The following is a 21,957-nucleotide window of genomic DNA, read 5'->3' as shown; positions in this document are numbered from 1 at the left end:
TTTGTTCCTGAAATAGCACATGGGTTGGTATGTTCATTAGAAATGTGCAATGGCTACAAAGGTTTTCCTATGCCTGCTTGGAGCTTCATCTCTTGCAGGAACAGAACCCAACATTCCAATCTTGGCTGCTAAGTAAAGGAGGAACTGATTTTCATATATCTAACTTTAAATGTATAGTAGACGTTTTTGTAGCATCTATGTCAAAACATATAGAGCCAAATCCTCAGTAGATGTAAAATGAAGCCAGTGGAGCTACACCAGTTACACCAGCTGTAAATCTAACTCATATTCTGCCAGTGCCTTGGAGATTAAACTCTTCCTTTAATGTACTGTCAAAAAATGTTCAGTTGACATGTTAGATGTGTCCTCTGACCACCCTCCTCCCGCTTCTAAAAATAGAGAGAAATCACTTAACACAGGAACAAATAATGCAAGCGTTTTAGATCCCTGGCCCGGTGAGTGGCTAGGTGACTGGTTGTCTGCATCAGACTGTTTCTGCTTTTAGTGTTTGTTTCTTGATGCTAATTGCTCGTGGTGCCTTGTCTCCTTCACTCTGCCCCAATACATCTTCCCCTTGGTCCTACGTAGGCTGGATCTATACTGCCTGTTTTCTTTTAACATTTCTCACCAGTCTTACCAGTAAGTAGCACTATCCTAAACAAAATAACAGCAGCCACAAGTGGCAGATCTATTCTAGTTCTCCACTTACTTGTTGCTCTCATTAGTGGTGCTGCATTGCTGGAGCAATGGTTGGACACTATAGGGAAAAAATACTTAGACAATTGTTCTAGATTGTGAGCCTAAGCTCACGTAGCCATGTCCTTTCTGACCTAGTTTTGGCTGCTTTCCCTTGGGCATTAGATTTGATCCTGATTTGAAGCTGATGATTTCAAATCTTCAGACTCTGTTTGCTCTAGGAGTCTGAGATGTCTCTCTCATGACAGCTTCCCACAGCTGTAACTCCACTAGCTTCAATGGAGTCACTCCTAATTTGCCCCAGCCCCAAGTTCTTGTCTGTGATGTATTGTACCTAACATTTCGCTGTAGGTGTTATGCAGTGTTAGAAAATTAAGTTTTCTCTTGAGCGTTCAGTGATTCCATTGGGCTGGAGCCCAAGCTCTGAAACCCGGTGAGTGGGGAGAGTCTCCGAGCATGGGCTCCAGCCTGAGGCTGAATGTCTACACTGCTATTTTGAGCCCCACACTGTGAGCCCCACAAGCCTGAGTCAGTTCTCCCAGGCTCTTGGACTCACTGCCATGGGGTTTGGGTGGGTTTTTTTGTTTTGTTTTGCTGTGTAGATGTATCCTCTGTCTCTTCAAAGCATTTATGTTGCTGAAGCCGCTTAGACCTCAGGGAGTTTAAACGAAGCCCAGAGCAGAAGGGTACCCGTTCCTTTGAGTGTTTGACAAGAAATGGACTTCGTTTTGTGCAGGGTTCCATCAGTCATGGCTGGCCTTCAAAAGTTCAGAGTTTCAGCTCAGATCTCTCTGGATGCTTATTTGAACCTTATCCAAATTCTCTTTCCACCTCCGCCACCAAGCATTCTCTTAGGAGCCTTGAAAGCCCATGAGACTTAAGGCTCCTAAGTGCCTACATCATTTTGAAAATAGGGCTTAGAGTTTGTCTACACAGGGACACGCATGAAAGTTAATCCAAATTAACTGAAGATGTAAATTAAAAGTGGATTTCTGCATTAAACCCCTGTGTGCACATTCTCACTCAGAATTGAAGTGGCATTAATTCAGTGAATTGAAATAAGCTGAATCAGGGGCACCCTAATTCTCAATGAGAGTGTCCACACATAGGGATTTGATGCAGTTGAACTAATCCATTTTCAATCACACCTTTAGTCGATTCAGATTAATTTTCCTGAGTGTCCCCATATAGACAAGCCCTTAGGCACCTATGTAACATAGATGCTTCTGAAAATGTTATTCTTTGACCTAAGTTTGATCACTGTAGTGGTACTGTGTGAGTAAAATGAAATAAGAATACATTCTCTCTTAACCGGAACTTACTCAGCCCTAGAGAAGTGCATTGGATAGCTTTTTAGGAAGATTTTTAGTATGGATCTTTGAACCATACCTTACAAGTCAAGTTACTACTGATAATATTATTGTTATAACACATACCTTATACTGCCTGTACCTGTCTTTTCATTTCTGAGGATGCTTGGCTTTCTGTTGAAACGGCAAAGTGATATGCGTGTCATCCTCAGTCAGATAATTACCATGGCGATTTAGCCCCGAGGACACTATTGGTTCCTATTTAGAGGATGGCATCACCTCTTTTTAAAACTCACGCTTAGAATGCTGGAAGATTTTTTGCTGATGGTGAGGGGAGGGGGACTCTTTTCGGTGCTGTTTATTTTCATGTTTTCTAATCCACTGGTGAGAGCTGTCAAAGACACTTATACCAGCACTTTACTGCTAGGACAAGTTTTATTTCAGCCTGTTTGCTGAAGTGGAAAGCCTGCAGGCTGTGCATGCGGTCCCTCTCCATGCGGGGAAAAATGCTGAATCATTTATTATACACTCACTTTGCAAGCCTGGCTGGTAACTTTGCTCTGATCCTGGGACCCCCTCAGTACCCCCTGGCAGGAGCTAAGCACCCTTGACACCTGTTTATGTTAGTGGGAGTTCAAGGTGCTCAACACCTCCAATGATTGGGCCCCAAACTGAGACCTACTCGCCTCTCCTTTTAACAATCTAGCATAGGAATGGTGGCTGTGGTACACTACTTAATCAGGGAAACATCCTGAGCTCTCACAACTCGTATTGAAGACAATGGGAGTTGGGAGCTCAGCACTGCTTAGGATTTAGCCCTTCGTTGTGTTCCTGAGTGTCCCTGTTCTCTACACAGCCCTCCCAGAGAAAATGCTCTTGCGTTTAGAAGTTTAGCCAGTGCCATGACTTACCCAGGTTGGTTTTCTGAATTGCTCAAGAGTCTGCTTGAAATGGAGTCAGTAGACATCTCAAGGGGAGGAAAAAACACCCAGCCAGGGCTCTGGGCTGTCTTCTTTGGACCTTCAGATGGGAAAGATGACATGCAAATGATACCACAGTTGTCTAATGCAAGATTGTAAGAGTTCAGGGCTTGCTCCCCCTATCGTGTGGGTGTAAATCAGGAGACGTCCACTGAAGGCAGTGGAGTTACCCAGATGTAAAACCAATGTAAGTGAGAAGAGAGAATCAGGTCTGCTGTTTCCTCCTCCATCCTTTTGCCCTGGAGCCCCTTCATCACTTGGGCTGTGATCCATAGCCTCCCTGTCTCTTAGGATAACCAGACAGCAAATGTGAAAAATCAGGACACGGGGTGGGAGGTAATAGGAGCCTATATAAGAAAAAGACCCCAAAATCAGGACTGTCCTTATAAAATCAGGACATCTGGTCACCCTACTGTCTCACCACACTGCACCTTTCCTTCTGGGATCCTGTGGGGGTTGGGGGGAACTCCTTGAGAAGGATAACTGTCACAGCTTCAGTCCTCATCAGATACATGGTCTCTCTCCTGTCTCAGGGAACTAAAGCAAAGTCTAGCCAGCTGGGTTGAGTCAGCACAAAGCATCCTCCCATCTGCCCGTGCCCAGGATGTGAATGCAATTTGGCTCTGCTGCAATACATTCATTTTTTATAATGCATACCTCCCACCTTTTTAAGTGACTAAAGCAGGACACAACACCACTCAGGGTTGCCCTGTCCTCTTCTCTGTAGATGGAGACGGAGGGGCGGACAAGCCAAATTTGATTGGCAATCAACCTAGTGCCCAGGGTTGCAATGCCACTTAAATTTGGCCTGTCCTCCCCATTGCCTCCATCTACAGAAGGGCAGATGAGCTAAACCTGAGTGGTGCTGTGACTCCAGGCACCAGGTCACAATGTCCCTCAATTTTGGGGGCCCTCTCAAATGGGCCCAGGGCAAACTACCCGTCAGCAGGGACAGGGAGGGCTTGGAGGTCAAAGGGAGATAGTCTCACAAAACCCAGGACTGTTGGGAGATCTGATAATGTCCATCACATAAACGTATCAAAAAGTGATTGCCAGCCAGTTGCAGTTGATTCTGTCCATATTTGACCATACTGTACATGGCTAAGTTAAATGTTTCATACAGGCAGGCTCATGAGAGTTCTGTAGAGAAATGAAAACGCTGAGTTTGCATATACTGTAGTAGATCGCTTCTCGGCTCTCTATGAGCTAAGATATGAAAAAATTATCTAAGTTAGTACAAAGAGCACCATCTGCTGGCAGATAGGCATATCTAGCATTGTTGTAAAGGATGTAAGTTCAATAAAGTTGTTGTTGCACTGCAAAAGGCTGGCCTGCATTGAACAGATAGTATCTGTAAATATGGTGTAATGGTGAAGAGGGCCTCAAGGCCAATGCCTCCCCCTCTGAAAATTTAGTAGATTTGATCTGAAAAAAAGATCAATGAGGTACAATCAACACTGAACCTGGTGTTGCTATTTTTACAATTATTTTTCAGATTAGAACTAGACTTTCACATTCATATGAATTAATTCAGCGATCATATATTGGAGGCCATCACAGTGGTATCTGAGTGCCTGTCTATATTTAAATAACCTACCTTTCTGACAACTTGATAAAGACCTGTTAACATGGATCCTGTTCTTCTATACATGCGCCTAATAATTTTCTTGGCACATGCAAAAGATTCTAAACTATTCACTGAGTGAGATTTAACATACCCTACTCTGCAGGAACTATAATAATCACTTATTTGAATTAGATATTTTTCTCAGCTATTATCCTCATCTAGCTTTTAGTTCTGTTCCATTACCATGGAGCACTTAATCTTTCATTGATCCAGATTGGACATCAATTGCCTTTTTAAAATTCAGAACGTTACTCTATATGGAACCAATGATTTCTAAATTATTTTCAGCATCAATTGTTTAATAGCTTCAGAATTTAGCCTTTAATGGAGATCATTTTGGTCAGTTGATAATTTAGCCCTGATGACACAAAATATCCATTTTCAAAATCTTATTCTTTTCAATCCCTGAAAACACATTTAATAAATGTTAGTTTAGCATAAATGTAGAACTCCCATTGAGTTCCATGGCCATTTAATCAGTCACATAGTCTCTTAGCTACATAACAGTAGTGAAATTAATGGGGCTTTTATTAACTTCAATGGGACCAGTATTTTGTTTCAGGAACAAAATTCACCCTGTGCAGAAAGTCAAGGCCTGTGTACCACTTAAGTCTCATTTAAGTCAGTTCTCAAAACAAAGGTTAAGTGGGACTTACCTGGTGAATTTCTCATAGGGAGAATACCAACAATGAGCCTTTAGATAATGAACAACTTTCTTTCTGATAAAGATAAAAGTTCCCTGTTTGCAAGAAAAAGTGCCTCTCCAGCAAACTGGAGTTTTCTGGAGAGATTTAAAAATCAGCTGATTTCCCTACAGTTTGGGGAGTAAACCATTACAGTAGACAGACACATTTTAATCTCCATTAGCCATCTCCACAAACATGTACTGGATCAACACTCAGATATTATTTCTCCAAGGCTTGTATTACAGGACATCATGACTGCTCCTTTCTGTCAGTGAATAGTTTTGCTTTACCTGAACTGGCAGGCAAAGTTTTGGGGGAACATTTGAAACAAGATTAAATTCAGTGTCAATTACCAGGGCTTTTCATCCCTCCCTTTCCCACGGATATTGAACTGAATCTGAATAAATTTAAAGTTAGAGGGAGTCTGCTTAATCACTCGGCTCTGAATACACCACTCTTCAATAAAAGGGTAGCTATCTGCACCTAGCTAGAGCCTAGATACAACTTCTAGCCAGCAGTTATAGATTTCCCAATCTTTAATGGCCAGACAAATAATTATGTATTCATATTTTCTTGAGGCACTTTTACAATTGGAGTTAAAGTTTCTAAAATGGTCTCCTATATAAATGAGGATCTGCACTGAACCCTTGTAATTAGTTGATTTCATCATTACACAATCTTATGAACCCCGCAGCAGTCCTGGGAGTTGGGATTTCTCAGTGCGCTATGCTAATGCAATACTGACACCTAGAAACAACTCTTGTTTCACCCTCGTAACATCAGTTAGAAGTCTGGTTTCTGATCTGGCATTGGAAAATGATCAAGGATCAACAGGGATCTTATTAAAAAGCAACAGTTATGTTTGATACCATCAACTACACTATTACTTTTTTTAATTGTAAATAATGTTTATTAGCGTGTTTTATTAGCATATACATGTTTTATTTTTAACTTTTCTACTGAAAAGCTAAACAGATACCAGCCTCTAACAAAAATATTAGCAATCATCTGTTTTGCTGTGCTATAACCACTAAGTGTCAGTGACTTGCTGCTAAGTCCCTATTAAGCCAACAATTTTGATTACCCTTGTACTAAGCTATTGACCAGAAATGCTAAGAACTTTTAAGGCATGGTCATCTGACATATATATCCTGTGGGTTGAGCTGATTGAATACTGCAAACAAGCATTTGTGAACATTAGTTTTGAATTTGCTTTGCCTGGATCCACACCCCCAGCATTCCATGAACATTCACAGAAACAATTTTGTGTTTGCAAAAAGAGAAAGTGTTTGAATCCTCATGTGACTGATGACTGGCTGCTGTGTGTTAGATTTCTGGATTCTAAGAACTAAAGTGGGGTTATGTTGTAACCTTTCAGGGAGAATATAAATGTTTTTTATTCTACCTTCTCTGTGTATGCTGTGAACATAACAGGCGGTATGTGGCCTAGTGGCAAATCAGATGGTCCAGTGGTTAGGGCCAGGGCCGGCTCCAGGCACCAGCTTAACAAGCAGGTATTTGGGGCAGCCAAGGGAGAGGAGCGGCACCTGCGGCAATTCAGGGGCAGCAGGTCCCTCACTCCCTCTAGGAGCGAAGGACCTGCCGCTGAACTGCTGCCATCGATCGCGGCTTTTTTTTTTTTTTTTTTGCTTGGGGTGGCAGAAATGCTGGAGCCAGCCCTGGTTAGGGCACTGTCCTAGGATTTGGGAGATGCAAGTTGAATTCCCTGCTCTTTAACAGACATCCTTGGGCAAGTCACTTACCCTTTCTGTGTATTAGGTTTCCATATGTAAAATAGGGATAATAGCATTTCCCTAATTCACAGGGCTATCATGAGGACAAATATATTAAAAATTGTGAGGCATTTGGATACTAGGGGTCATATAAGTACCTAAGATAGATACAGCTGTTGTTAAATAGCAGGCAAAGTGTTCAGAATTTCTAGGCCCAACACTGCTTTAGGCTCCAACCATATTGAGAGTGATTTGGTCAGAAAAGCGGGAGGGAGGGGAAGGAAATGATTGAGTGACTAGCTCTGGCAGGTGTACCTGTGCATTCTTTCAGCACCAGCCCGAGGAGTGCACCACTCATGGGGGAGAGGGCATAGAGGAGCCCAGAAAAGACAAACTGAAAATGAGGACTATGGAAAACTGGGGTTTTGACTGAATGAACATTTCCATGACAAGCATCTGCTTTCCTGGCAAGCTCCAATTTTTCAGCAGAAAACGGACTATTTTTGGCCAAAAATTGAAAATGTTCCATTTTCAGTGATTTTTCTGCTAAAAAAATGTTTTGTTTTTTCAATGAAAACATGATTTTTTTTCAGGAATTTTTTTACCCCCAATCAGCTCCAAGGAGGCTGTCTTTGGTGGGTGTTATCTCCTGGAGAACAGGATGGGCACCTGAACACAGGTGCATTGGGGACAGCACCTCAACCCTGCCCTTCAGCACAAAAGGGGTCATAAAACTGGCTTAGCCAGTGAGCTAATGGTCCTCCTGGAGTATGGAGCCCTCAGCGTGGGAGGTGTAGAAGGGGCAAAGCTAAAGGGGTCTGGCTGGAACACTGCAGTAATCCGGTGAGCCATTCCCAGATAAGATCCTTAGTCATTGGCTGCTGGGTGCAAATTAGAGCAGCTCTGAAATTGGGGAACAAATCAGTCCCTGACTTGCCTCAGGATGAGGATGTAGATGACATAAAGCTGGGTTTTCTTCCCCCTTTGGGTCCAGTGCAACATGGAGCTCACTTGGACCCAAGGACTTTCGAGTCTGCTTGATGGTAGCAGGGTTTAGGCTAATTCTAATCCGGTATGAATCTGGAGTCACTCCACTTAAGACAATGAAGTTATTCTGGATTTGCACCAGTGTAATAAAAATAAATAATTATCTGCCTTTATATGATATTTTACAAAGTCAGGGAAACATTATTAGCCCTATGTAGCTAAGAAGGAATCTATAGCAGAGAGAGGCAGTGACTTGTCCGGAGTCACATAGCAAGTCAATAGGAGAGTCCGGAATAGAATCCAGATGTCCTTCACTCCTAGCCACATGTTCGTTTCACAAGCCACCATCACCCCTGAGATCAGAATCTGGCTAGCATGTTCCCCATTGGTTTGTGAAACTTGTCTGTGTAGTGGTTTTTATTGCATGATTGAAGGTCCCATTCAATGCCTATTATGACCCAATAACCTCTCACTGCCCATTGGCAAGATGGTTACAGGAATGTCTTGATTCTGATGTGTACTTTCTGATTCATCAAAAAATATCATGTGAGGTCCTAAATGAAAGCCAGGGCCACACTGCTCATTAATATCACTGTGAAATGGATGTACAGATGCTAGGTAAGGAGTTAGGTATGTGTGCTGACCAATAGGCAGGGTTGACCAATAGGTTTTCTGTCAGGCAAGAAATGTAAATTAACCACTGTAAGCTAACACAATGGCTAGCCATTTACAGGTGAATTTGGAGAGATATGAAAACAACAGGCAAGCAGCACATGAAAAATGAGCCACAGATGGTTATCTTGACTCTGAGTTCAGACAAGGAACTTTGGCGATATAAACAGAAGGCAAAGAAAACACACCTTTATCCTGCATCTAGGAAGTAAACAGGCAGTGTGTTTACATGCATAAAAATGGGATCTCAACCAACTCCGGTTTAAATGCTGCAGAAGGGTGGGATAAAACTTCTTTATACAGAAGGTTAACCTGTCAAATTTAGTCTCTAGAAAGCATGATATGATTTTGTTTTATATGTAACTCTTTGTTTCCAACATTCTTACTGTCATTTGAATCGTGAATCTTTGATAATAAACTGGTTGTTTTCACTATAATTATATCTCAGTGCTGTGATATTAAGCCTGGTGCCACTCCTGAGTTGAAACTGTTGCATATACTGTTTCTCCAGGGACAGCCAACCTGGTATTTCTGTGAGTGTTCAGTGGATAAGGGGCTGAACACTACAGGGGAATGCTTCAAGGAACTGGGGGATTGGGGTGCACCTAATTAGGGGGAGGGATAGCTCAGTGGTTTGAGCACTGACCTGCTAAACCCAGGGTTGTGAGTTCAATCCTTGAGGGGGCCATTTAGAGATCTAGGGCAAAAATCTGTCTGGGGATTGGTCCTGCTTTGAGCAGGGGGTTGGACTAGATGACCTCCTGAGGTCCCTTCCAACCCTGGTATTCTATAATTGTTACCTTGCAAGACAAAGTGAGGACTGGCATAGCCCAGAGAAGAGTGTGTGAGTGACTAACTGGTGATGGTAGGAAACTGAAACCCGGTTAAGCACAAGCAAGACTCCCTCTTATTGGAGGGAGGGGATAACTAGGTGGCTCACAGTCCTGGTTACCTCAAGAACCATCACACCTCTCACAGTATTTCTGCATGCTAACTAAAATCTGGCAGTGCATTCATTCCAGGTGCAGGACTCACACTGATCTCAGTGGGACATATGCAGAAGGATTGCAGGCTTAATGTCTTCTGATCAAGACTGGATGCCTTTCTGGAAGTTAGGTGATAGATACAAGATATTGGGCTGCATTCACGCCTAACTGAGTAAAAATCTATGGTCTGTGATATACAGGAGGTCAGACTTGGCGATTTAATGGTCCCTTTTGGCCTTAAACTCTAGGAAAATCTATGAATCTATGATTGGGCGCTAGGGACTTTAATGTACACAATTTTTTTCCAGGAAATATGTTCACAAACTGTGCCTGGAAAATAAAATGAAACAGGAAGGCATATTCATGAATATTTATATTTCTCCTCAACACAAAGCCATTGAGGGTTATTTACTGCACTTTGTTGCTGTTTTAACGGCTTTCTTCTAACACTCAGTGATGGCAGTGGTTATGTTTTGACAGCATTATGTTTTAGGGAAGGCATGGGCATATCGTTCCATCATTGCATTGCAAAGATCTCCCCAGGGGTGTGGTGGTAAAACAAGAAGTGAGTAAACTAACCTTTTTAGTGTTCCAGGCCAAGCAGTGCCCTTATTTTGAAATGGGTTTAGGCTAGAATGACATCGGGATGAAAACTGCATGTGCCATTAAAATGCATTTTTGGCTGAGTATAATGAGCTGGTAGATAACACACCCATCAGTTGTGATGGTCATACAGCCAGGATTGGTTTAGCACAGGAGAGTAGGAGTGATTAATTGCTTTATTCCTTAAATTAGAGGGGGATAAATGCCATATTCCCCAAATGAGAGATGAGTAAACTCCATATTATACTATACGTATGCTATACTACTGCATTCCCCTTAACAATGAGTGAAAAATCCTTAAATAATAATTAATCCATCCAACTCTTCAGGTTGATATTAACAATGATCAACACTCATACTTTGTAGCTCGTACAGAAGTTAACTAAGTGATGTACACCACACTCCCTTGAGATAGGTTAAGCATTATTAATTTTGAGCACCCAACATTTTCTTTTACAGAAGGGGAAACGGAGGCAGAAAAGTTTCCAAAGTGACCTCAAATTCTGAGTGAAAGCACCCAACATTCTCTTTTGAAAATCTGGCCGTTAGGACCGGATTTGTCAGATGCTCGGGAACCACAGCTTCCATTGGCTTCAGTTGTAGTCATGGGTGCTCAGCACCTCTGGAAATAAAGCCCCTCATTTAAAAGCTGGGCACCCAGGAATTGAGAGGCCTATAATTAGAGGTCACTTGTGAAAGTTAAGGGTCTAAGCAACTTACCTAGGGCCACAGAGAGAATTGGCCTCAGAAATGGAACTGGAATGCAGGAGTTGCTGATTTCCAGGCTCAGCTCATTTGACACTCCAGTTTAGCACATGTGATCATTGCTTCTTCTAGTGGCTGGCCCCAGCAACTATAAATTATTATTAGTAGTATTTATTAAATAAAGATCAGTTGCCCCATTGTGCTGTGTTGCCCCAGGCTCTGTCCCAGTGAGCTTAGGGCCAGATTTGCAAAGCTATTTAGGTGCCCAAAGGTACATATAGGCATCTGATGTGCTTTTCAAAAGCACCCAAGTCAGTCAGGAAGTCAATACCTTTGAAAGCGTGGCCTTTTTAGTCTAAGTAGACAAGACAGATGATGGGCGAGGAGACAGAGGCGAAATGACTTACCTCAGGATGCAAAGCAGGTCAGTAGCACAGCCAGGAATAGAACCCAAGTCTTTTGACTTATTTCACTGAACCACATTGTCTCTGCACATGAAGTAACTGTCACATCTACATATGTTACTCATTTAGCTCAAGTGACAGGGCTTGTGCTGTATCTGCTGAAGGTTCCAAGTTGTCACTGATGACTGTCTGTGTGTCTATTTGACTATTTTGCAATTACATTCAAACTGGGCCTTTCACCCACAGTGCTCGGAGTTTCCGTTCACACAGGCGTGTGAGACCAGGCGCTCGGTTTACCTTTATTTTTTCTATAAATTAATCGGATTAAAGATTATTTTCCTCAAAATCTCTGGAGAAGGGGAAGCTTTGCAGAAAGAGCAATTAAAAGAAGTCACTTTGACATTTCACCATGTGTTCTTTTTGTGTGTTTTCTTTAGGTGATGCAGAGGCCTTTCACCTCTTCGATTACAGTTCCACTAAAACATCTAAAGGAGGAGACCAGTCCTTTTACACATCTCTGATAGCAGATGACCATTACACATCTCCACCAGATTCCACCTACTTCTCGGGAATACTGCAAAAAGAAAACAGCCATGTTACTTGTTCAGACAGCACAGAAGGATTTAACACAATAGGGCACTCCATTCAAGATGTGATGGGATTTGAGTCCCGTGGTTTGTTTAGCTCAGATTCAGGAATAGAGATGACTCCTGCAGAATCCACTGATGTCAATAAAACCTTAGCAGACCCCATGAAAGTAGAAGCTTATAAATACATGGACATAAGTAGATCAGAAGAGGTAAAATACCAAGAAAGATGCAACACAAGCTTAGAAGACAAGAATACAAGCTTTATCGATAAGTGCCCTGAAACAGCAGCCAAGTTAGAGCATATTTCTGGATCTAAGAAACCCGCTTTTGAGGAGACAAAAGTGGCCAAAGGACACAACTTTTTTGAAGACTCAACTGTTCCATCCTGTGCAGAGGAAATATTTGGTGATCAACACAGTGCCTCATTGATTACAGCACCGGTCAAGATTACACTCACTGAGATAGAAAGTGTAGGGGAACCTGCAAACAAAGAGTCACCTCCAAATAAGCAAGAAACAGGACTGAAACCAAGCCATGAAGTGGTTCCAACAGTGACTGTGTCAGAGCCAGAAGATGACAGCCCAGGTTCTCTCACACCACCATCTTCTGGCACAGGTAAGATCTCTGACACCCAGTATCTTACTATGCTAGAAAGTGATTGGGTGAGATCCTGACCACATTGAAGATAATGGCAAATCTCCCATTGACTTCAGCCGGGCCAGGATTTCATCCACTTTGTAAAAATAGCACCCCTTTACTTTGCAGGTGAGTGCTCTGTGTGTGTTCAGAGACTTATCATTACCTAAACTAATAGCCTGATTTCCAAAGGTGCTCCCATTGAAGTCAGCTGAACTATGTCAGGTGCTCAGCACCTTAGAGGATGTCAAGGTTTTACTGCTCTTTGCTTCTGTTCACACTGCAGAGCCGAAACCAAATGGACAGAGTGAGCTGGAGTACACATCCCCAACAAAACTCTTAATGCTGCCCCCAGCTAGGGAGGCATTGTAGATCAGTAACACTCCTCTGAGAGGCACTGGGCTTTTGCTACAGACCAGCTCCCCCGGAGCCCCTTCAGGACAGACTATGGCCACAATCTAGCTCTAGCCATAGAAGCCCATAAGGCCATTGTCACAGTTCCTTTTCAAAGCAGAGCTACATTTGAAACCATGTTGTGAATTGCATTTGCAATTCAGGAGGGGAGAGGGAGTGAGAGTGCTCCATGGGATAAACACCTCTGTGTACACAGCCTGCACTTGGAAGGAAATATGCCTTAATTTTGTGCTAGTGTTTGTTTGCTAAACTCCCAGCATACAATTAAGCAGAAACCCAGGATGGTGCTAACTATCTCTGAGCCCCCTAATGTGATTTAAGCCAGGGCCCTGGCATGAAGATTTGGCAGCTGGGAGAGGTTGGAATCCTTGTCATTGGGAATTAATTATTGTTGGTTTGTATTACAGTAGCAGCTGAGCTCAGGTCCTCCTTGTGCTAGGCACTGCGTGTAGACGTAGACATTCCCTGGGCTGAAGAGCTTACTATTATGTAGACAGGCAAAGAGTAAGAGGGAAAAGAGAGACTGAGATTCATAGATTCATAGATTCTAGGACTGGAAGGGACCTCGAGAGGTCATCGAGTCCAGTTCCCTGCCCTCATGGCAGGACCAAATACTGTCTAGACCATCCCTGACAGACATTTATCTAACCTACTCTTAAATATCTCCAGAGATGGAGATTCCACAGCCTCCCTAGGCAATTTATTCCAGTGTTTAACCACCCTGACAGTTAGAAACTTTTTCCTAATGTCCAACCTAAACCTCCCTTGCTGCAGTTTAAGCCCATTGCTTCTTGTTCTATCCTTAGAGACTAAGGTGAAAAAGTTTTCTCCCTCCTCCTTATGACACCCTTTTAGATACCTGAAAACTGCTATCATGTCCCCTCTCAGTCTTCTCTTTTCCAAACTAAACAAACCCAATTCTTTCAGCCTTCCTTCATAGGTCATGTTCTCCAGACCTTTAATCATTCTTGTTGCTCTTCTTTGGACCGTCTCCAATTTCTCCACATCTTTCTTGAAATGCGGTGTCCAGAACTGGACACGATACTCCAGCTGAGGCCTAACCAGTGCAGAGTAGAGCGGAAGAATGACTTCTCATGTCTTGCTCACAACACACCTGTTAATGCATCCTAAAATCATGTTTGCTTTTTTTGCAACAGCATCACACTGACTCATATTTAGCTTGTGGTCCACTATAACCCCTAGATCCCTTTCTGCCTTACTCCTTCCTAGACAGTCTCTTCCCATTCTGTATGTGTGAAACTGATTTTTCCTTCCTAAGTGGAGCACTTTGCATTTGTCTTTGTTAAACTTCATCCTGTTTACCTCAGACCATTTCTCCAATTTGTCCAGATCATTTTGAATTATGACCCTGTCCTCCAAAGCAGTTGCAATCCCTCCCAGTTTGGCATCATCCGCAAACTTAATAAGCGTACTTTCTATGCCAATATCTAAGTTGTTGATGAAGATATTGAACAGATCCAGTCCCAAAACAGACCCCTGCGGAACCCCACTTGTTATACCTTTCCAGCAGGATTGGGAACCATTAATAACTACTCTCTGAGTACGGTTATCCAGCCAGTTATGCACCCACCTTATAGTAGCCCCATCTAAGTTGTATTTGCCTAGTTTATCAATAAGAATATCATGCAAGACCGTAACAAATGCCTTACTAAAGTCTAGGTATACCACACCCACCGCTTCTCCCTATCCACAAGACTTGTTATCCTGCCAAAGAAAGATATCAGATTGGTTTGACATGATTTGTTCTTTATGGCTATTCCCTATCACGTTACTACCTTCCAAGTGTTTGCAGATGATTTCCTTAATTACTTGCTCCACTATCTTCCCTGGCACAGGAGTTAAACTAACTGGTCTGAGGTAAGTGACTTGCCCATAGTCACTCAGCCTGTCAGTGGCAGAGCTCGAATTATAACTCAGGGCTCCTGTCTCCTGAGGCCTAGATCAGTGCCATGTTTCCAAGCAGGAATGACTTCTCCAAACCACCCTTGCCCCTGGGCAGCCTTGTAGCGTATTCCCCACATTTCCCCTTCGAAACCACAATGAACCCATTGTAAGATGTACTCAGGACTGCTGTATTCTGATTGCCAGTGCATTAAAAAAATATACAATCAGTGGTATCTGGGATGCTCCACACCCTAGTATTGGAGGGTCACAGGCAGGGGTCATCAAAGCCTCAGGGCAGGCAGGGTGTTGTGGTGCATGCTGGGAGTGGGAAGGGGCAGGAGCTCAGAGTTGTTATTTAGGCTCTGAGGCTCAGTAGGGACGGATGACAGAGACGAGTCAAATAGAAATATTATGGCTTGTTTCCTAGCCCCTCTTCTCCCCCCCGCCCCACTTCCCAGGGGTCAGATGGCCTGGCCCAGGCTGCCAGTACTCCTGAGGGAATCTTTCCTCTCGAGGTCAGGCAGAAGAGAGGAAGCCCTGATTCATTTGCAGGTGAGGCTGGAAGCAGAAGCAGTTCATCTGCTGCTCAGCTCTGTTCTCTGCTTTGACCTTTCAGTGGCATTTAAGTGCATCGCCGCCCAACTGAGTGATGGGGACCCAGAAGTGGGTTATCAGGGAGCTCCCACTGGGTCACGTGCACACTGCCCAAATCAGCAAAGTGTGGGCAGGGGAGCAAAGGAGGAACTCTCTTGCTTCTCTCCCCTCCGTGGCTGTTTCTCTCCTGCCATCTCCGCACTGCTCCCCTCCTCTTGCCCATCACCCAGTCCCTGAGTGGTTCATCAGGCTCTGCCACTGTCCACAGAGAAGATGGCAGGAGAAGCAGCTCTTCCAGGGTGTGTGAAGCTGGACAGCCTGTTGGAACAGCTGAGTGCTGGGTGGGCCAGGAAGAGAGAGGAATGGGGAGGGAGAAGCACCTCTCCACAGAAGTGTCACACTACCTAGCAGCACTAGCTCTTCCCACCCTCATCACCACCACTCAGTAGCATCAGCTTCTTACTTTGTAAGCCACCCATTCAGCAGCACCAATCCCTCACCCACAAAACAGCCAAAAAATCTGTCCAGTGCTCCAAATCCCCACAATCCTTTGCACCTCCTCAAGGGCTTGTGGGATGTAGTGGCTTGCAAAATGACTTGCAGGTGATGGACCGGAAAAGGTTTGTTTCACACATGCCATCACAATTATTTTTAAAGGAAAACACATCCAAAAAAGCCTGTAAAAAGGCTATTTAAATGTTGGCACATGTGCCATCTTACAGTGCTCCTGCCATAAGCCTCTGAGCCTTCATCTCACCATCCTGTCTATTTACGGTACTTATATGTCCCCCAATTTCTGTACAATTGGAGTGCCTCACAATCTGTAATGTGGGTACCAAAAAACCCCTTGTGGGGTAGGGATGTGCTCTCATCTCTATTTTAGAGGTGGGGAACTGAACCACAGAGAGACTACATGACACACAAAGCCTGTGGAAGAGTAGGGATTTGAACTGGGCCATCCTATCTCTGTGACACTTGGCATGGACTGCATATCTGGCATAGTGCTCATGTGTGTTCCCTCTCACTCCACACCCAGGCCTATTGCCTCTCCATGCTTCCGACAAATCTGTATGAAACTGGCTGCTGGGTTTCATCATTATTGATTTCCCTAGCTACTTCCTATTGCATTAGGTCCCTGCGTGTGCATTAAAGGGAGGATCCAAATACTGAATATAATTAATATTCCTGGATAGCTTGGAACAAATGTAAACCATTGTCTGATTATGAGCAATCTGATCCACGCACATTCCTGCTTCTTAAAGCCCTCATTCAGCAAAGTGTCCCTATTCTGCAAAGCACTGCTTACCTTTAAGCACCTGTTTAATCCCATTCAAAGTTAAGCACATGCTTAAGCGCTTTGGTGCACGGGAGCTTTAAGAAAACTCCTGCAGCTGTGGGCAAGAATCTTCGTATAATAATCAGGCTTGGAAGAGATTTGCTTTTCTTTTTCATGGGATAATACTGAACTTTATTGCCAAGTAATTCAATTTTTACTGAGGTTTCTTTTTATACTAAATAAATAAAAAACATCAGGTACTAATTGTTGTTTGTTCAAACTTCAATGATGGTAAAAGCCTGTCTTCAGAAGCATCATCACATTAGATCATCATGTTTCCTAATAATGGCTTAGCATTGCATGGTTACATATCATGGATTACTGGGCTGTTTGCTAATAGTCTCTAATGCACTCCGCATGTTCACACATGTATTCACTGAAATGCCTAGAATTGCTTTCCTGGCTTTCCCTGTCTGGGGCCAAATCTTGTCCCTGGTACAGTTTGAATGACTAGGCTGTGCTCTAGAAAGTTCCATGGCATTCTGAAGAGGAGGAGGAAAAGATTGGCTGGTGGCATTCGCTTGTTGTACGCTGGAAAGAGAAGAGCAACACAGCTCAGACCCGTCCCCAAGCAGGCTACCAGTTATTATTGATGATAATAACTTCTACTTCACTGGGCCCAACACTGGCCTGATTCCAAGAATGAGTTTGGCCCTGTGACTCACCCCCAGTTTACAGTGCTATGGGTCTCACAGAATGAACGGGCCTCTGTGCTTTGTCTGTTGATGAAGGGGAATATATATTCCTATGTGAGCAACCATCACATTAAATTGCATGCCAATAACTAGGAGCAAAATACTGAGTTAGATTCTCTACCGTGCTTAATTTCTCCTGGGCACCGCAAGGCGGGGAAGCATGATCCTGAAGCTGTTTTATACAGCCCTCGAATAGATTAGAGCAGCCCTCAGTGGTCTCCAGGATGTCATCCACCAACAGAGGTTTGCAGGAGCATTGAGCACTCCGACAACACCCCTTCCCTGCCCTATATTCTGGGGGCTGCAAGAATGATGTAGAAGCTGGCTAAGTTCTCTCTGTGCCCTGTGGGGAAATATGCCCTCTTTCTGGTCCCTTTTCACCTCTGGATAGAGTGAGCCAGAGCCAAGTGTCACTGGGCCAATTTCTAAAGGTTCAGACGTCAACTCCCTTCCTCAGCTCCTTGTCCCAGTCTCTTTGCCCAGCCAGATTTTCACCAGGACAGCAAAAGGCACATTCCTGACACAAAGGCTACCCCTTGTCAAATTTGAAGTCCCTCCAAAGCATGGAGGCAGGAGAGCTTCACAAAGAAAAGGTTGCCAGAATTTTTTTTTTAGCATGGGCAAAACAACATATTTTCCCTAGACTTGTTCTCTGAAACAGCTGAACCGCTTTGGCTGAAACATTAAAAAAAAAATCAACTTGACGCAGACACCTAGCATGGAATATTTTAGCCCAAATGGTTAAAGTTAGGCAAAATTATAGGCCACTGAAAACAGAGTCTTATAATGGGAAGTGTCGGGCAACCTTAATAATAGGTGGTGTGATCAGCCATTCCTAGAATTCAGACATGCATATATATTTGCTGTTTTAAAAGAAGTTTTATAATTACATAAATCTAATTAGCTGTTATAGAATATATCTGGGACGCCAGAACAGATGATTATTCATTATCCAAATTTAGTATATCGGGAGGGACCTGATTCTGCATTCCTCATACCCCCAAAACTCCCGATGTGGTCAACGGGAGGCTTGCTCCTTTGTATCCAGATGGAGAGTGACCAATATAAATATAAAAGGGTTTAAATATAAAAGGTCAAATTATGTCAGTCCAGATCATGAGCTCTTCCCTCCTATTTCACTGAGCCTTTACCCAAGACAGCCCTCATTGGCTTCAGTGGGTCTTTGCTTGAGTAAAAATGGAATAAGGTTAATTTCCATTGTTACCTTGTTCCTGATGCACACAGCATATTTGACAAGCAGCTCACATTGGATCTGAGTCTTTCTAATCCATGGTACTGAAAATTCAATCCCAAGTGTGAATTGCAGTGCGAGTGAGAATATTGCCTTATTAAAAAGAATATTGCATGTTGCATACAAAACACTGAAATGAACATCCATTGCCAAGAGATTGCGAAGAATTTTTTCCTCTATAAATTCAAGAAAATGTTTCCGAAATACTTACTCTGTGCGTGCGTGCATGCGTGCATGCCCCTGTACATGCACGCCCCAAATGTATATTATGTGTGTAATTTTTATCTTGATAATTTTCCCATTTAAAAAATAGCTAATCTTAGGTTGCTGGAAGACCTTGGGCATACGATGACACTGACCTCCTTGTAAAGCACATTTATGTCCTGCTTTCCATCCATAGATCTCAGAGCTAGCTATAATTGTTTATTATTAAAGGTAATGTTGCCTGCTTGTGTAACCAGTCCTGCTAGCTGAATCTGTGTTTGATTAGGCAACAGACAGTGATTTAAAGCAATCAGAAGTTATCTTTGTTAACAACATTGTGTTTTTTCTCTCTCTTTCTCTGCATGGAATAACAGAACCATCTGGCTCAGAATCTCAAGGTAAATGCAGCCTGTCAGAGGATGAGCTTATCGGTGCCATTAAAGAAGCAAAGGGCTTTTCCTTTGAAACCGCTGAAGTCCGGCGTTCACCAGGTCATTATACAGAAAAACAAGATCAGAAAAGCAAGCCAGGGCGTCCAGCTGTTCCATCCCCCTTAGATAATGAAGCCAGCAGTGCTGAGTCTGGTGACTCTGAGATAGAGCTGGTCTCAGAAGACCCGCTAGCTGCTGAAGAGGTGCTACACTCCAGCTACATGACCTTCAGTCATATCGGAGGGCCTCCCCCTTCGCCTGCTTCTCCTTCAATACAGTACAGCATCCTGAGGGAAGAGCGTGAAGCTGAACTCGACAGCGAACTGATTATCGAGTCATGCGATGCCTCTTCAGCTTCTGAAGAAAGTCCCAAGAGGGAGCAAGATTCTCCTCTCATGAAACCAATAATCATGGACATAATCCAGGAAGAGAGTGGTTCGAGAACTGATGCTTCCGACTTTGAAGTAAGTAAGACAACAGAGAGTAGGATGAACAGGGAAAATCTAGCTGAGTCTGCTTCCTATCTGAAATGCTCTTTTGTAGCACCCAAAGTAAGTGTTGAGCCACCAGCCTCTGCCATCGGTACTGAAGAACTAAAAGAAAAAATAATTCAGAAGAAGCCACTTGAAGCAACAGTTGTTAACCAAAGTAAACTGTCGTCCAAGGACTCTGGGAAAAGAAGTTCCTTGGCTTCCCCCTCACTGCCATTTTTAAATAAGCAAAAAGGTAAATGCAGAAATTTATGTTGTCTAAGTAACATGTTTTTCTTGAATGCAGCGAATGGGGGATGTGTATGATTAATGTAGGCGGGTTTTTTAATCTAGAAGGCAAAGCAATAACAAGATCGACAGCTGGAGTTTGAAGCTTGACCAATTCAAACTGGAAACAAGGCACCTATCTTTAACAATGCAGGGTAATTAACCACTGGAACTGCTCACCAAAGGGTGGGGTTGATTCTTCATCGCTTTAAATCCAGGTGGGATGTAGTTGTAAAAGAACTGTGCTAGATCAGCCACAAGTTGCTGGGTTGATGTCAGAATCTGTGGGTGGAGTCCTGTGGCCTGTGCTATGCAGGAGGTTTGAGTGGATGATCACAATGGTCCCTTCTGCTGTTATAAATCTGTCTATACAGTTAGTAGAAAGACTGGGGTCTGGTCTACACTACAGAGTTCAGTTGACACAAGGCAGCTTACCTCAGCTATGGAAGTGTCCACACTTAAATTTCAGTCCCGCTGATATAACTGCCCCCTCACGCCGACTTAATAACTCCACCTCCACGAGCGGCGAAGAGTCAAGGTCAATGTAATTAGGTCGACGCAGTGTCGGTGTACACACACTGCGTTGCTTATGTCGACTGGCTTTCAGGAGCCATCCCACAATGCCCTGCACTGCCAGTACAATTGATACAAGTGTTCCTGGTGAGGATGCACACTGCCGACACCAGGAATGAAGTGTCGACACACACAAGCGATGTAATTACTGTGGCGGCTGTATGCCGACGTAAGTTGTCGATTTAATTTTGTAGCGTAGACATGGCCTGGGCCCTTGTGCCTTTATATCATTTTGATTAGAATTTATTTGGGTCCAATCCTGCAGTCCTGATTGTAGTCAAACTGCCTTTCTCCTCTACCCAGTGTCATATATCGCGCCCATAACCCTGTCGTGTGGGCACCATCTAGTAGCGCATTAAGCAGTGTGACTCATACCAGTTGAGGGTTCTTCCATGAGTTGTGTTGGCCACAGGAATGGGGGCGGGGGGACGACCAGATTGGGGGGGAAAAATAGTTCAGATGAACAAATAGCTTTTTGATGGCTGGAACAGTCTGCCTGAAAGAATCCCTTCCATCCATAATAATGAGTTGGCTTGTGGTGGCCACTCTCAAGTCTTGTGAATGGAGCAAGTACAATTTCATTTTGCTAATGCTCAGATCCTGGGAAATGTTCCTCCTGCTGCTGTCGGGCCAAATGCTAAAGGTCTTAGTCTAGGGTTGGTTCTTAGCTCACACAACCGAGGGGATGGATTTAACTAAGGACTGAGTAAAAACCTTAGCAAGAACCTCAGGACCTGGCCTGTAATTATCAAAAAGGAATCATTTGGTAATGAGGAATTCAGATTTTAGGGTTTGGCCTCCAGGCTAGCTTCCACTTCACCTGTTATTCCTGTCACTCAAGGGTCTTATGTTAGGGTGACCTTTGCTATGTTAAGGATAGATCAGCGTAATGCTGCTCCCGCAGTTAACCTGGGGGTTGGGAGAGCAGGAAATTACTTAAATAAAACATACTGAAATGGGAGTCTAATCCTAGTGCCTGTGAAAGGGAGGCATTGCTTAAAGATGGGTGTTTTACAACCAGGTGCTGTAATTGCATGTGGGGCAAAGCTGCTTCCCCATTACTCAGGTCAGCCAAATGCACTTGAATCCAGATCCGCAACAGCTTGAGCTGCTAGGGACCCTTTAAAACAGAGACAACCAGATTGTGTGGTGCCCTTTATGCTATGAACAAAGGTCCAAT

General features: G+C 43.5%; 1 protein-coding gene across 1 annotated transcript in view; it reads left to right on the top strand.

The window, feature by feature from the left end:
• Positions 1-21,957, top strand: part of RTN1 (reticulon 1) — a 183,510-nt gene that overhangs the window by 87,162 nt on the left and 74,391 nt on the right. The window contains exons 2-3 of the mRNA XM_034768025.1: positions 11,827-12,594; positions 19,390-20,172. Coding sequence (XP_034623916.1) covers positions 11,827-12,594; positions 19,390-20,172 — 1,551 coding nt within the window. The remainder of the gene's footprint in view (positions 1-11,826; positions 12,595-19,389; positions 20,173-21,957) is intronic.

Source organism: Trachemys scripta, chromosome 4 (assembly GCF_013100865.1).
Source record: "Trachemys scripta elegans isolate TJP31775 chromosome 4, CAS_Tse_1.0, whole genome shotgun sequence".
NCBI classification, from domain to species: Eukaryota; Metazoa; Chordata; order Testudines; family Emydidae; genus Trachemys; species Trachemys scripta.
Note: the sequence above shows the minus strand (reverse complement) of the source record. Positions and strands in the feature narration are given on the sequence as shown.